This window comes from Oncorhynchus tshawytscha, linkage group LG32 (genome assembly GCF_018296145.1).
Source record: "Oncorhynchus tshawytscha isolate Ot180627B linkage group LG32, Otsh_v2.0, whole genome shotgun sequence".
Classification (NCBI taxonomy): Eukaryota; Metazoa; Chordata; class Actinopteri; order Salmoniformes; family Salmonidae; genus Oncorhynchus; species Oncorhynchus tshawytscha.
The window spans coordinates 4886849-4904100 of record NC_056460.1 but is presented as its reverse complement, the minus strand read 5'-3'; the positions used below and the strand labels follow the sequence as shown (position 1 = coordinate 4904100).

Below are 17252 nucleotides of genomic sequence, written 5' to 3'. Positions count from 1 at the left end.
TGGAAACCACATATGAGGCCACATTTATTGTAGCTGGAGACTTTAACAAAGCAAATCTGAGAAAAACGCAGCAAAAGGTCTATCAACACATTGACTGTAGTACGTACACGCGCTGTTAAAACAATGCTACTCCAACATCCGGGATGCCTACAAGGCCCTCCCTTCTGCAAATCTGATCACCCCTTCCTATGGCATAAACTCAAACAGGAAGGACCCGTGCTAAGGACTATTCAACGCTTGTCTGACCAATCGGAAATCCATGCTTGAAGGTTGTTTTGATCACGCGGACTGGGATATGTTTCGGATAGCCTCTAAAAATAACATAAATTAATACACACTGATACGGTGACTGAGTTCATCAGGAAATGTATCGATGTTGTACCCACTGTGACTATTAAAACCTACCCTAACCAGAAACCGTGGATAGATGGCAGCATTTGCGGAAAACTGAAAGCGCGAATCATCGCATTTAACCTTGGCAAGGTGACTGGGAATATGGTTGAATACAAACAGTGTAGTTATTCCCCCCGTAAGGCAATCAAACAGGCAAAACATTAGTAAAGAGACAAAGCGGAGTCGCAATTCAACGGCTCGGACACTAGATGTATGTGGGAGGGTCTACAGACAGTCAATGACTACAGAGGGAAATCCAGCCACGTCGCAGACACCGACGTCTTGCTTCCGGACAAGCTAAACACCTTCTTCGCCCTCGTTGAGGATAGCACAGTGCCACCGACACGGCCCACTACCAAAGACTGTGGGCTCTCCTTCTCCGTGGCCGGTGCGAGTAAGACATTTAAGCATGTTAACCCTCACAAGGCTCCTGCCCAGTCAAAGATCATAGCCGCATCCTCAGAGCATGCGCAGACCAGCTGGATGGAGTGTTTACGGACATATTCAATCTCTCCATATCCCAGACTGCTGTCCCCACATGCTCAAGATGTCCACCATTCTTCCTGTACCCAAGAAAGCAAAGGTAACTGAACAAAATGACTATCGCCCCGTAGCACTCACTTCTGTCATCATGAAATGCTTTGAGAAACTAGTCAAGGATCATATCATCTCTACCTTACCTGACAACCTAGACTCAATTCCATGTACTTACCGGCCCATAGATTCACAGATGATGCAATCGCACTACACTGCCCTAAGCTCATCACAAAGCTTGAGGCCCTGGGTTTGAACCCCGCCCTGTGCAACTGGGTCCTAGACTTCGTGACGGGCTGCCCCCTGGACGTGAAGGTATGAAACAACACCTCCACTTCGCTGATCCTCAACACTGGGGCCCCACAAGGATGCGTGCTCAGCCCCCTCCTGTATTCCGTGTTCACCCATGACTGTGTGGCCATGCACGCCTCCAACTCAAATCATTAAATTTGCAGACTACAAAACAGCAGTAGGGCTAATTAACAACAATTAGACAGCCTAGAGGGAGGAGGTGAGGGCCCTGGGAATGTGGGACCAGGAAAATAACCTCTCACCCAACATCAACAAAACAAAAGGAGCTGATCGTGGACTTCAGGAAACAGCAGAGGGAGCACCCCCTATCCACATCGATGGGACCGCAGGGGAGAAGGTGGAAGGCTTCAAGTTCCTCAGCGTACACATCACTGACAATCTGAAATGGTCCACACACACAGACAGTGTGGTGAAGAAAGCGCAACAGCGCCTCTTCAACCTCAGGAAGCTGAAGTAAGTTGGCTTGGCACCTAAAACCCTCACAAACTTCTAGAGATGCACAACGGAGAGCATCCTGTCAGGCTGTATCACGCCTGGTATGGCAACTGCACAGCCCGCAACCGCAGGGCTCTCCAGAGGGTGGTGTGGTCTGCCCAACGCCTCACCGGGGGAAAACTACTACAGGAAGGCCAAAAAGATCATCAAGGACAACAACCACTGAGCCACTGCCTGTTCACCCCGCTATCATCCAGAAGGCGAGGTCAGTACAGGTGCATCAAAGCTGGGACCGAGAGACTGAAAAGCAGTTTCAAGGCTATCAGTGTTAAATAGCCATCACTAGCACAGAGGCTGCTGCCCTATATACATAGACTTGAAATCACTGGCCACTTTAATAAATGGAACACTAGTCACTTTAATAATAATATTTACATATTTTTCATTGCTCATATGTATATATTGTATTATATCCTATTCTACTCTATCTTTGCCGCTCTGACATTGCTCCTCCAAATATTTATACATTCTTAATTCCATTCCTTTAGACGTGTGTGCATTGTTGTGAAATTGTTGGATATTTCTGCACTGTTGGAGCTAGAAACACAAGCATTCAGCAACACCTGCAATAACATCTGCTAAACAAGTGTATGAAACAAATAAAATTTGATTTCATTTAGGAGATAACTGAGGATGGATCAACATTGTAGTTACTCCACAACACTAACCTAAATAGAGGGAAGACTGTACAGAATAGAAATATTCAAAAACATGCATCCTGTTTGCAGTAAGGCACTAAAGTAATACTTCACATCATGTTGCAAAGAAATTAACATGGTTCTGAATACAAAGCATTATGTTTTGGGCAAATATAACATTTTGTTTTTAAATAAAAAGAGTAGGAATATAGCTAAGCACAGGCAAAATCCTAGAGGAAACTTGGTTCAGTCTGCTTTCCAACAGACAAATTCACCTTTCACAAGGCCACATATACACTGGAGTTGCTTACCAAGACGACATTGCATGTTCCTGAGTGGCCTAGTTACAGACATAGATTTTTAAGCAGATTTATGACAAGAATTAAAAATGGATGTCTAGCAATGATCAACCACCAACTTCACAGAGCTTGAAGACTTTTTTGAATAATGGGCAAATATTGTACAATCCAGGTCTGCAAAGCTCTTCGAGACTAACCCAGAAAAACTTACAGCTGTAATCACTGCCTCAGGTGATTCTAACATGTATTGACTCAGTGGGTTGAAAATGATCTAATCAAGATGTGTGTGTATGTACACGTATATATACACACACAGCAAAAAAATAAACGTCCCTTTTCAGGACCCTGTCTTTCAAAGACAATTCGTAAAAATCCATAGTAATTGGTTTAAATGCTGTTTCACATGCTTGTTGAATGAACCATGAACATGCACCTGTGGAACGGCCGTTAACACATCTGCTGTGTCAGATAAACATTTAAAAAAAATAAGCTTTATCTGAGAACGGCGCTCAGAGCCCAAACCAGCCAAAAATACAGTGGGGCAAAAAAGTATTTAGTCAGACACCAATTGTGCAAGTTCTCCCACTTAAAAAGATGAGAGGCCTGTAATTTTCATCATAGGTACACTTCAACTATGACAGACAAAATGAGAAAAAAAAATCCAGAAAATTACATTGTAGGATTTTTATTGAATTTATTTGCAAATTATGGTGAAAAGTAAGTATTTGGTCACCTACAAACAAGCAAGATTTCTGGCTATCACAGACCTGTAACTTCTTCTTTAAGAGGCTCCTCTGTCCTCCACTCATTACCTGTATTAATAGCACCTGTTTGAACTTGTTATCAGTATAAAAGACACCTGTACACAACCTCAAACAGTCACACTCCAAACTCCACTATGGCCAAGACCAAAGAGCTGTCAAAGGACACCAGAAACAAAATTGTAGACCTGCACCAGGCTGGGAAGACTGAATCTGCAATAGGTAAGCAGTTTGGTTTGAAGAAATCAACTGTGGGAGCAATTCTTAGGAAATGGAAGACATACAAGACCACTGATAATCTCCCTCGATCTGGGGATCTACGCAAGATCTCACCCCGTGGGGTCAAAATGATCACAAGAACAGTGAGCAAAAATTGCAGAACCACACAGGGGGACCTAGTGAATGACCTGCAGAGAGCTGGGACCAAAGTAACAAAGCCTACCATCAGTAACACACACTCAAATCCTGCAGTGCCAGACATGTCCCCCTGCTTAAGCCAGTACATGTCCAGGCCCGTCTAAAGTTTGCTAGAGAGCATTTGGATGATCCAGAAGAAGATTGGGAGAATGTCATATGGTCAGATGAAACCAAAATAGAACTTTTTGGTAAAAACTCAACTCGTCGTGTTTGGAGGACAAAGAATGCTGAGTTGCATTCAAAGAACACCATACCTACTGTGAAGCATGGGGGTGGAAACATCATGCTTTGGGGCTGTTTTTCTGCAAAGGGACCAGGACGACTGATCCGTGTCAAGGTAAGAATGAATGGGGCCATGTATCGTGAGATTTTGAGTGCAAACCTCCTTCCATCAGCAAGGGCATTGAAGATGAAACGTTGCTGGGTCTTTCAGCATGACAATAATCCCAAACACACCGCCCGGGCATCGAAGGAGTGGCTTCGTAAGAAGCATTTCAAGGTCCTGGAGTGGCCTATCCAGTCTCCAGATCTCAACCCCATAGAAAATCTTTGGAGGGAGTTGAAAGTCCGTGTTGCCCAGCAACAGCCCCAAAACATCACTGCTCTAGAGGAGATCTGCATGGAGGAATGGGCCAAAATATCAGCAACAGTGTGTGAAAACCTTGTGGAGACTTACAGAAAACGTTTGACCTCTGTCATTGCCAAAAAAGGGTATATAACAAAGTATTGAGATAACTTTTGTTATTGACCAAATACTTATTTTCCACCATAATTTGCAAATAAATTCATTAAAAAGCCTACAATGTGATTTTCTGGATTTTTTTTTCTAATTTTGTCTGTCATAGTTTAAGTGTACCTATGATGAAAATTACAGGCCTCTTATCTTTTTAAGTGGGAGAACTTGCACAATTGGTGGCTGACTAAATACTTCCCCCCCCCCACTGTATTTAGGCTACGTGTGCCTTGTTTTAAAAGTATGTAGTTCTGTCCTTGAGCTGTTTTTGTCTTAATGTTCTGTATTATGCCATGTTAAATGTTTTGTGTGGACTTCAGAAAGAGTAGCTGCTGCTTTTGCAACAACTAATGGGGATCCTAATAAACTACCAAATACCAATACATAGCTCATGAAATCCCATGGCAAAACAGAGCGGGGCTGTTCGAGATTCTCTGGGGACAAATGCATGTACAGTATTTGTATGTGTGGCTGATCATATAGGAAGAGCATCAGAATGACAGCCTTGGGGCAACTGAAGAGCAAAATAAGCCTAACATTTCCACACCCTAATTGTAGGCTAACCAATACCCAAATGGAGATTCAGTGAAAATAAAAATGTCATTAATTTATCAAGACCGGTCCCCATACATGTGTCAGAGCAGCACAAAACTGTGCTGAAATAGTTGACCACACGGGCGTAGGCTATTGCTTCAAATCCTATTATAACAATTGGATGACTTTGGGAGTTTCAGTAAGCAACAATTTGTTGCCTTCATTAGCCTACTTTATTTCAATATTTAGGTCATGGTAACCATTCAGATCACAAACATGCAGTTGTTATACACAGAGAGACCAATAGAGAAGCTGAGGTCATAGAGCCCCTTATTCATCAGAATTTCAGAATTTATCAGCAATGAAAATAAATGAGTAAAACTAAAAAATAAAGCTTTCAACACACATCTTATTATTCAATATGAACTTCACATTCTGCAGGCCCAGGCATGTATCAAAGCTTGCGAGACATTCAATGACATTATCAAGAGATATGCTGGACCCTATGTCAGAGAGGTGTTTTTGGGACCACATCGTGTCTATTGCCCTGCTAATAGCCCTTATGAAAAACAAGTGTTTGAAAACTTTTTCCCCCTTCCAATTGCCTCTTCCACGGTCATGCTGCAATTAGTTGGTTGTAAATTTTGGGTAGAGCAGACATTTCCATATATTTGTGTTAGCTGCATGTGTGGCATAACTCCACCAGTCCTATTTATCATATCATTTACAAAGATTATACCTTTAACATTTTATTGAATATTTGAGTTTAGCATATTTGAGTTTAACCACAATATTTGTATTATTTGCTCTGTCTTTTCTGGTGAATTAAACTGAAATTGCAACCAAAAATAACAATATTTTTTAGATTATTTTGTTTTCAAATAACCGAAAGTGAGCAGCTGCAATCTGAATAAAGGGGAAAAAGCCATTCTTAAACATGGGGTGAGACATTCTTACTAATTTTCTCGAGAACCCGTTCGGATTCAAGTATAACTTCTGTATGACTGACGCCTATAGTGAGAGGTCTAATGCTTTAATATGTAAGAATGTCGGCCCTCTGAATTCATATTCCCATGTGCATCTTGATATTGGAGGCGAAGCCAGCCAGCCAGCCATAGTAATTCGTTATGGTTCCATCCAGATGTGGTGAGAAAACAATGCATTTGGTGGACTCACTGATGGTTGAAGATGATGAGCGATCGGCAAAGGCAATCAACATCGCTCTAATCACAGTCAGAAGACAGTTGAATAAAGTTGAGTGTACTTATGGAAAGGCTCAGCAAGACATATTGTTTTAATATATATTTATTTTTCCCCCCCAGAACATTAACCATGTGTGTTCCCTTGTTCTGTAGTTGACCCAATAATTCTTCTGACAAACGAAGAACTTTGGTTACTGCAGGCCCAGATCAAAGCTGGTGAGAGAGGTGTTTTTGGGACCACGTTGTGTCTATTGTCCTGCTAATAGCCAAAAGCTTCCAGGACCGACACGAGTTCCTTACTTTTTCCCCCTTCCACTTGCCTCTACCATTTATTCCCATAGTAATTCGTTATGGTTTGCATTGAAAATGAGGGCATAAACTGGGTCAAGATGCCAGCAGAGTAAGTAGACCTTCATGAAGTAAAATAAAATGTAAAAAAAATGTTTTTGAAGACCTACAACACTTAACAGGACATTACTCAACACTAGTGAGACTCATGTCGCCTACGGTAGGCCTACAGTATATCTACAAATATTTTGTAGGTCTCCTGATTTAAACGCGACCGAACTTGTTGCAACTAAAATGTAGTTGAAATAAACTGCATGTTTGCCTGGCATGGATTGTGAAACGCCCTCGCCCTCTTCAACTCCGCCAATGCGGCCTGACTCTCTGCCAATAATTACATTTAGAGGATTGGATTCTAAATTAATATATAAGGGGCATTTTTCATTAGATACTCTCACGGACCAGATTTCCCCTAAGGGGCTTTATCTAATTATGATGCAGGGTTAATAATAGTCGCTTTGTAAATAAGAATTATTTTATGAAAGGAAAATTACATACGCAAGAGACGGTGGTATATATTTTTATCCATCCCAATTTTCTTTAACCAATTTTGGCCTTTAATCCAGGGCCGACAGACAAGTTCATTACTTTTTTCAATTTTTTCTTTTTACTGAAATTGCATCTAACTTTCTAAGGCTTGTTTAAAAATGAGGATATTTTGGATATGATTTTATTTCATTTCAAAAATGAGCATTTGTAATCTGAATAAAGGGAAAAAGGCCATTCTTGAACATGGGGTGAGGCATTCTTACTAATTTGTAAATAAATCCAGTTTGTTATTTTGGAATTACTTATCTGTTTTTAGATGGAGAGAACCCAAAAGACTACCGTGCCTATTTTTTTTGAAAATCGTCAATCCACGTGAAGTGAAATTCCCCCATTGTATTTACCCAAATTCTCTCTTAACTCCAGGACCACCAACAGTTTTTGTTGCCTGATGCAGGACCACCAACAGTTTTTGTTGCCTGATGCAGGACTCTAGTGCCAGAGGAGAGACTGACTGAAAACTCCTCCATTAACTGCCACAGTTTAGACTAGACAGATCAGCGTTCTAACTCCCCCTTGTGATTGTACCGCACTATGACAGAATACCAGCATCTACCACAAACAGTCGCAGCATAAACTCGTAACTTTTAAAGGAAGAACCACTGTATTTTGTGTAGATCCTTGACAACAAATGACAAATCCCTTTAAATCCAACTCGTAACAAAACATTTTTGGGGAAAAGGTCAAGGGGTGTGAATACTTTCTGAAGGCACTGTACATCACTGAATACACCCTGCTGTTTCCTAAAAGTGGTTCACAGCCTGACTAATTTACTGGGCACTGAAGACATAGGCTACATGCTGATGACCTTACAAGTCACTTCATTATGATTGGTCTAGCCACCACGGTCATGTTCAGTAGGCACAAAACAGCAATGTACTACTTGAAAGCAGAGTCCAAGGTTAACTTTTTCTTTTTAAATGCATTAGGGTCATGTAGGGCCTAGGTTAAATGCTTGTATGTATGTATGTATGTATGTATGTATGTATGTATGTATGTATGTATTCAGCGAGTAATAGGCTACATTTGGTCATTTAATATTGTATTAAAAACTAATATAAATTTAGCAATATAGACAATGTATTATTTTTGCTAGTATGTTCACTACTTTCCCTAAAATAAATAAGCTGAGTGAGTAGATTGTTGAGCGCTTCTTTTCCCTCTGGACAGCTCGTGTGCCGTGTGAAGGCATCAACTCATGCTCAAGAAGTTGTGATTGGCGAGGAGCGTGGTTGAATGAACGGCCAATAATTTTGCTCAAATACAAATAGCATCATTTTTCAGTGTGTAGTCCTTCAATGGTTTTCAATAGCAGACTGCGACACAGAAGGTAAACTGGAAAGACAAAATGTGCTGAGAAGATATTGGCCCAACATGTTTTTACTGGCAAGCGGGCAATCAATGTCAGATCCTGCTAAAAGTGTCCAGTAAGAAATGTACATTTTCGCTTTCCATTTCAAATTGCTTTGACCTACTGAACATGACCCAGACATTTGGGATTATGGGTTACCTTGAGCAGCGGGTGGATCTTATCCACGGGCAAGGCCAAAGGATTCCTCCTCTTCCTCTTTTCAATGGCCGCCTGGGCATCAGCGATAGCCCATTTATCGATAGGGTGAGGGAAACTCTTCTGCACTCGCTCCTGAGGGGAGGAAAGGAGGGAAGGAGTGAGGGAGATCGAGAACCTTTTAATAGTGCAATACTTTTGACCAGAGCCCTATGGGCCCTTTCTAAATGTAGTGGAATACATAGGGAATAGGGTGCCATTTGGGCTGCAGAGGGCCTTACTTATCTGTTATTTACTTTAATGACGTATTTCCTGGTACTCTATTGACGCTGCATCCATAGGCAAAGCAAACATTACCCCCAGTGAATGTCTGTTCACTGGGGGGTAAACATGCCTCCTCCTCCTTCAAACTGCCCTATGACACTTTACATTGTTTTATTGTTGCAGACATTTCACAAGGGACTTTTCCCTTAATAAGGGACATCTAACAGGTTATGTCAATGGGAGGGCGGGTACATGACATGTACACGTCAAGTCACACTTCCGCTAGAGGCACTACCAGGATGTCCTTCCCTTGACGTGGGTGTTGGGCTAAAGAGTTACTGTAACCCTTTAAAAAAGGGTGAGAACTAAAGCCACAGTTAAAGGAGGACATCTTCATAAGCACATGTTAATTGTTATGTAGTGCTTATGTCAACAACTTCAAGTTGGCATAGGCTTTGAGGCCTAGGCATTTACAAAATGTTTGTTGTATATTAGGAGGGAATCAAACATTTCTGTTGTGCCTACAAAGGTGTTAAGGAACTCCTTATGAATGTGTTATGTAGTTCTTATGTAGGGTACATACATAGTAAACAAACAATACAAATTTCCCGTAATCTGTTGGGTCACAAATTACAATATACACAAGCACAAATGAGTGTGGTCAATCATCAACCCTGGCAGGTCAATGGTTAAGGGGGCACAGGTCAAGGGTTAAAGTTCATACAGACTGGGTCACAGGGAGAGGTCAACAGAAAGTCAGAGCACAGAACTAAGGGAGGAGTAAACATGGTAAAAAGAGACCACATATCGATGGTTTGGCTTTACCATGCCCCATGGCTAGGACCATGGACCCTAAAAAGCACCTGTGGATTTCACGTGATCCGTCTGCTCGCAAAAATAAGTCAAGGTGGACAAAACAAAAACAAGAGGTGAAAACATGTTGGTCCGCTAAAACATGGACTGAACAAAGAAAGTCTTCAGATGTTTTCTGCATTAACTCATGTCAGTTATCATTGCAAAAAATCAACACAATAGTAGTAGCCATTAGTGTGATGATGCGCAAGAAAACATTCTGTTCAATGACATAAAACCAAACAAGAACTAAAAAGGTAATCATATTCAAAATATGAGACTGTGTGTTCTGTTCAAATGATTGTCAAAGCAATAGGAGTCAAAATACATGTCTGCAAATAGCTTCACTTTTCCACCTTTCACTTTGGGTAAATGGATTGTATTCATAAGAATACAAATGGACAAAAACTGAGTTATATCTCAGTGCAAAACAAACCGTCTAAAGAACACCATGATCTGAGCGTAAAAGAAATTAAACTTCAAACATTTATAATTTCCCCTTTTTGGTTGGGGACATAAATCAACATCCTCTTTTACTGAAACCGTGACTTAACCAGCTGTCAATAAAAAGTGTGTCTGCTACCGAATAAAATTAAGCTGAATGCTATGAGACGCTGTGAGCGACATTAAAGTGGCAATCAGCAGTTGAAACAATAACAAAGCGGACTCCTTGCCCCGGTTTGGTAAAAAGCTGGGGGACGGGGCTAGAGAAATGTAACCACTCAAATTCATAGACAGAGGTATGGATGCAAGGACTGGCCATACATTATATCAAAATTATAGTTTTAACCATGTTTTGAGGCTATATAGTGCTTGTTTACAAACATTGGAGTAAAAAGATTATATTTTGGGTTCTGATAGGGTATGACAGTGGAAGTAAGCTCATGAGGCATTTATAAGTTATTCTTCAAAAATGTATAAGTCCAAAAATGTATGTATACTGAACAAAAATATAAAAACGCAACATTCGACAATTTCAAAGATTTTACTGAGTCACAGTTAATAAAAGGAAATCAGCCAATTGAAATAAGTGAATTAGCCCCTAATCTATAGAGTTCACATGACTGATATGCATGTTGGTCAAAGATGCCTTAAAAAAAAAGTAGGGGCATGGATCAGAAAACCAGTTAGTATCTGATGTGACCACCATTTGTGTCATGCAGCGCGACATCTCCTTCGCATAGAGTTTATTAGGCTGCTGATTGTGGCCTGTGGAATGATGTCCCTCTCCTCTGCAATGGATGTGGGAAGTTGCTGGATATTGGCAGGAACTGGAACACACTGTCGTACACGTTGATCCAGAGCATCCCAAACATGCTTGATGGGTGACATGGCTTGTATTCAGGCCATGGAAGAACTGGGACATGTTCAGCTTCCAGAAAGTGTGTTCAGATCCTTACAACAAGGTGCTGTGGATTATCATATTGAAAGCACTCCACACTGCCCTTTCCCACCTGGACAAAAGGAACACCTATGTGAGAATGCTGTTCATTGACTACAACTCCCGTGTTCAATACCACAGTGCACACAAAGCTCATCACTAAACTAAACTAAGGACCCTGGGACAAAACACCGACTGCAACTGGATCCTCGATGGGCCACCCCCAGGTGGTAAGGGTAGGCAACAACACATCTGCCACGCTGATCCTCAACACAGGGCCCCTCAAGGGCTACCTTTACCACTTTAGTCCCCTACCCTTACCACATTTGTCCCCTCCTGCACTCCCTGTTCACCCACAACTGCGTGGCCAAGCACCCTCAGTAAGTTTGCTGACGACACAAAAATTCTACAATTGCGCCATCGAGAGCATCCTGACCGGTCGCTCTGCTACTGCACAGCAAGTGGTACCGACGCGCCAAGTCTAGGTCCAAAAGGCTCCTAAACAGCTTCTACCCCCAAGGCATAAGACTGCTGAACAACTAATCAAATTCAAATGGCCATGCGGACTATTCACTTTAACCCTACCTACATGTACAAATTACCTCGACTATCCTGTAGCCCTGCACATTGACTTGGTACCGTAACCCCCTGTATATAGCCTTGTTATTGTGTCACTTTTTTTCTTAACTCTATTTCTTGAACTGCATTGTTGATTATGGGCTTGTAAGAATTTCACAATAAATTGTATTCAGCGCATGTGAAAAATTGAATTTGATTTAACAATGGGCCTCAGGATCTCGTCACAGTATCTGTGCATTCAATTTGCTACAGATAAAACGCAATTGGGTTCATTGTCCGTAGCTTATGCCTGCCCATACCATGACCCCACCCCCACCATGGGGCACTAGGTTCACAACGTTGACATTAGTAAACCACTTGCCTACACAACGCCACAGAGGCTGTCTGCCATCTGCCTGGTACAGTTGAAACTGGTATTCATCCATGAAGAGCACACTTCTCTGGCATGCCAGCGGCCTTTGAAGGTGAGCATTTGCCCACTAAAGTTGGTTACGACACCAAACTGCAGTCAGGTCAAGACCCTGGTACTCTGGGTTGTGCAAACCCAAAGTTTCATCAGCTGTGCGGGTGGCTGGTCTCAGACCATCCCGGAGGTGAAGAAGCCAGGTGTGTAGGTCCTGGGCTGGAGTGGTTACACGTGGTCTACGGTTCTGAGGCCGGTTGGACGTACTGCCAAATACTCTAAAACGACATCGGGGGCGGCTTATGGTAGAGAAATTAACATTCAATTCTCTGGCAGACATTCCTGCAGTTAGAATGCCAATTGTACACTCCCTCAAAACATCTATGGAATTGTATTGTGTGACAAAATTGCACATTTTAGAGTGGCCTTTTATTGTCCCCAGCACAAGGTGAACCTGTGTAATGATCATGCTGTTTAGCTTCTTGATATGCCTCACCTCTCAGGTGGATGGATTATCTTGACAAAGGAGAAATGCTCACTAACAGGGATGTAAAACAAATTTGTGCACAGAATGAGAGAAATATGCTTTTTGTGTGTATGGAAGATGTCTGGGATCTTTTATTTCAGCTCATGAAACATGCGACTAACACTTTACATGTTGCGTTTATATTTTTGTTCAGTGCTGCAACTGCTGATTCCCCCTTTACGTAGAAGTAGCACCTAACCACTGGTCAAGGGTCAGTTTATTTCCTAGACCATAGTTTAAAGTGAGAGGATCAGGGGAACAGTCGTCTGATCCTAGACCTGTGATTTAGAGGCAACTTCTACCCCGCCACATCTGTTGTTGATGCCCTGAGGGATTCTGAAAGGGAAGGTCTGCTCACTCTTTTTCTCCTCCCAAACGGGATCTTTTAATACAGCTTAGACAACACAATCACAACAATTCAACTTAATTGTGATTAAAATGTTGTGATTTTATCACCTGGGCCTAAGCTTTAGTAAAATATCACATTTGAAGGCAAAACAACACGCACACATTCCCTTTTTCTCTATGTATTGGACCTTTTTGTCCAAAGCCCCCTTTATTGCTTTGGAAGTGTACAAAACCCCCTCTGTTTATACTCTGTAAAAAAGGGGTCAACAAGGTTTTAGGTCTGTTGCACTATTGACGGAGATCTTCACCTCCACGTCCTGCACGCTGCGTGGCTGTGCCTGGCAGAGCATGCTGAGCAGCAGCAAGATCAGCTCCTCGATGTACTGCAGCGCATCCTCCTGGGACGACAGCTTGGGATGCACCTGACTCAGCACCTTCACAGAGACAGAGATGTGCATTAGTTCAGTATGAGTCAAAAAAAAAAAAAAAACTTTTGAAAAAGGTTGGATCGGTAGAATGTGGTAAACATGTATGAGTTCAGTATAGGTTGAGTTGATTATCATATATATATTTTTTTATAAACTGTTAAAAAGCTTGGGGTGCATCTGGCTCAGCACCTTTACACAGAAACTAAGAGAGATGAGGCAAGGCTACTAGTTCAGTATAGATTGCCGCTGGGCCCAAACTGGTTGACTCAATGGTGTTTCCATGGAATAGAATCAACGTGGAAAACTGATTGAATTTGCAAAAAGTCATCAACATATAGGAATTGAGACATTGTCATTTTTTCACCCAATTTTGAACCTAAATCCAATGACACAGTTCAAATGTTTGTGGATTACACGTTAGTTGACAACTCAATAAAACGTCAATCTAAACTAGACGTTGAAGTGACGTCTATGGTTAAAAAAAAACAATCAAACTGTTAAAAACCTTGAGTAGCAACTGGAAAGACATTTTCTAGTGTAGTATAGTTGAGTGTTTTCACACTTAGTCCCTTTTCAGTCAATGTGTGTGAACTCAGTGCAGTTCGCTTATTTTTTTGGTACAGTATGAACACTCCAAAAGAACTCAGACCCCTTAAAAGAGCCCCAAAAGCAAACCAAATTGAGACCATTGTGAGAGGTGGTCCGAATTCGGTTTGCTTGAATTTCCACACCACACACTAGACTACTGCAACAGTGTTTCCCCTGCCATAAGCCCTCACATTGGTGCCACAAGAGAGAGAAGATGAGCTAACACTTTACTTGACACCCAGCGTCATAACACGTTATTACACAGTCATAACCATGTCATGGCGTAACAGCTGACATAACACATTGTTATTTTATGGCTGTTATGACACCTACATAGGAGTGGAAAGGAAACTTCACAGAGAAAACCTATTTGGATAAAATTGGGTTTTGACACAAGTAGGTGTTATAAAAAGCCATAAAATAAACACAATATGTCACAACAGGTGTAAATATAATGGGTCATGACAGTGTTGATCATATTATGTTATATTATGACAAGTTATGTCAGCTGTTATGAGATATGACATGGTTTTGACCGTGTCATAACGTGTTATGGCACAGGGAGTAAAGTCAAGTGTTACAGATGATGTGCAGGTTCACATAAAAAAACTAAGTGCATGTTTGGAAACTGATTAGCGATTGTTAAGGATGCACAGAAATGCCAAAATGTGGAGGTTTTGAGATTAAATCAAATAAAATGTTATTGGTAATATACACATGGTTAACAGATGACAATGCGAGTGTAGCGAAATGCTTGTGCTTCTAGTTCCGACGGTGCAGTAATATCTAACAATACCCCAACAACTACCGAATACACACAAATCTAAAAAGGGATGAATGAGAATATGTACAAAAAAATATATGGATGAGTGATGGCCGAGCGGCATAGGCAAGGTGCAATAGATGGTATAAAATACAGTATATACATATAAGTAATGTAAGATATTTAAATATGATTAAATTGGCATTATTTAAAAGTGGCATTGTGTAAAGTGACTCGTGATCCATTTATTAAAGTGGCCAGTGATTGAGTCTCAATGTATGCAGCAGCCTCTCTGAGTTAGTGATTGCTGTTTAGCAGTCTGACGGCCTTGAGATAGGAGCTGTTTTTCAGTCTCTCGGTCTCAGCTTTGATGCACCTGTACTGACCTCGCCTTCTGGATGGTAGCGGTGTGAACAGGCAGTGGCTCGGGTCGTTGTTGTCCTTGATGATCTTTTTGGCCTTCCTGTGACATCAGGTGCTGTAGATATCATGGAGGGCAGGTAGTTTGCCCCCGGTGATACGTTGTGCAGACCACACCACCCCCTGGAGAGCCCTGTGGTTGCGGGTGGTACAGTTGCCGTACCAGGCTGTGATACAGCCCGAAAGGGTGCTCTCGATTGTGCATCTGTAAAAAAAAGTTTGTCAGGGTTTTGGGTGACAAGCCACATTTCTTCAGCTTCCTGAGGTTGAAGAGGTGCTGTTGCGCCATCTTCACCACACTGTCTGTGTGGGGGGACCATTTCAGTTTGTCTGTGGTGTACGCCAAGGAATGTGAAGCTTTCCACCTTCGATGTGGGGGTTCTCCCTCTGCTGTTTCGTGAAATCCACGATAATCTCCGATAATCTCTGCGCATGCACTGAGAACGTAGCTAGGGATGCTGTCTGGGCCAGCAGCCTTGCGAGGGTTAAAACGTTTAAAATGTTTTACTCACGTCGGGCCAAGTGGGGGGGGTGCAGTCCTTGTTTGTGGGCTGCAATGGTGGCAAAGTATTATCCTCAAAGCGGGCAGAGAAGGTGTTTAGTTTGTCTGGAAGAGTGACGGTGTCCTTGACTTGGCTGGTTCTCTTTTTGTATTCCGTAATTTTCTGTAGACCCTGCAACATATGTCTCGTGTCTGAGCTGCTGAATTGTGACTCCACTTTGTCCCTTTACTGGCATGTCGCTTGTTTGATTGCCTTGCAGAGGGAATAACTACACTGTTTATATTCAGCCATATTACCAGATCTCTTTCCATGGTTAAATGCGGTGGTTCACGTTTTCAGTTTTGCGAAAGCCACCATCCATCCACGGTTTCTGGAAGGGTAGGTTTTAATAGGAACAGTGGGAACAACATCTCCAATGCACTTCCTTATAAACTCACTCACTGAGTCAGCGTATAGATCGATGTTGTTCTCTGAGGCTGACCGGAAGATATCCCAGTCCGGGTGATCAAAACAATCTTGAAGCATGAATTCCGATTGGTCAGACCAGCGTTGAATGGTTCTAGTAACTGGTATTTGTTTGCAATATGTGATCTATAGGCTAAGATAGCTTCATACACGGTTTAGTCGATTGTGGGGTTTGAATAGTGTGAGAAGGCAACATATGGTGAAAATCACAACATGGAGTACAAAATAAATTCAAGCTCTTAAAAAGGGGCAGTAGCCTACATTCGTAGCCTACAATTTTCAATAACAGCATTATTTAATCTGCAGTTATTAATCTGCTATTTATTCTGTTACCAATAATATTGACATGTAAATAGTATCTTCTGATTGTATTTTGTTAAAATATTAGACAATTGTAATCTATTAGCTTCCAAAATGTATGTAGCCATTAGTGTAAAATACTTAAAAAGGAAAGGTTCACGGATTTGGAATGTTATACTGTTTTTGTGCATCTCTAAGTGATGTTCTATCGATACCCTTGGGTGATTAAATGTGTATCGGAGTTATTGGTGTTCAAGCAGGCAGAATCAGGCCGGTATGATGCAGCACTATGACAAAGTCGCACTCACTTCACTGGAAGTTAATAGGAATATGACTTTCAGATCTCAAAAACATCTACCCACTGTCTCTGATCTTGCAGACTCACTAAACACACATGCTTTGTTTGTAAATTATGGATGTTTGAGTGTGCTCCTGGCTGTCCGTAAGTAAACAAAAAAAATATTTTAAAAATAGTGCCGTCTGGTTTGCTTTATAAGGAATTTGAAATTATTCATACTTTTATTTTTAATACTTAAGTACATTTTAACAATTACATTTACTTTTGATACTTACGTATATATTTTTTTTAATTACTCAGGTAGTATTTTACTGGGTCACTGACTTTTACTTGAGTGTTTTTCTATTAAATGTATCTTTACTTTTACTCAAGTATGACAATTGAGTACTTTTTCTACCACTGCTGCTATGTACCATAG

At 41.4% G+C, this 17252-nt stretch overlaps 1 protein-coding gene across 5 annotated transcripts in view; it reads right to left on the bottom strand.

Moving 5' to 3' along the window:
* Nucleotides 1-17252, bottom strand: part of LOC112230419 (son of sevenless homolog 1) — a 75570-nt gene that overhangs the window by 46384 nt on the left and 11934 nt on the right. For all 5 annotated transcript variants that reach the window (XM_042310774.1, XM_042310769.1, XM_042310770.1 and 2 more), the window contains exons 2-3: nt 13378-13503; nt 8720-8851 (exon numbers count right to left, since the gene is read on the bottom strand). In XM_042310774.1, the coding sequence (XP_042166708.1) occupies nt 8720-8851; nt 13378-13419 (174 nt within the window). In that variant the 5' untranslated portion in view covers nt 13420-13503. The remainder of the gene's footprint in view (nt 1-8719; nt 8852-13377; nt 13504-17252) is intronic.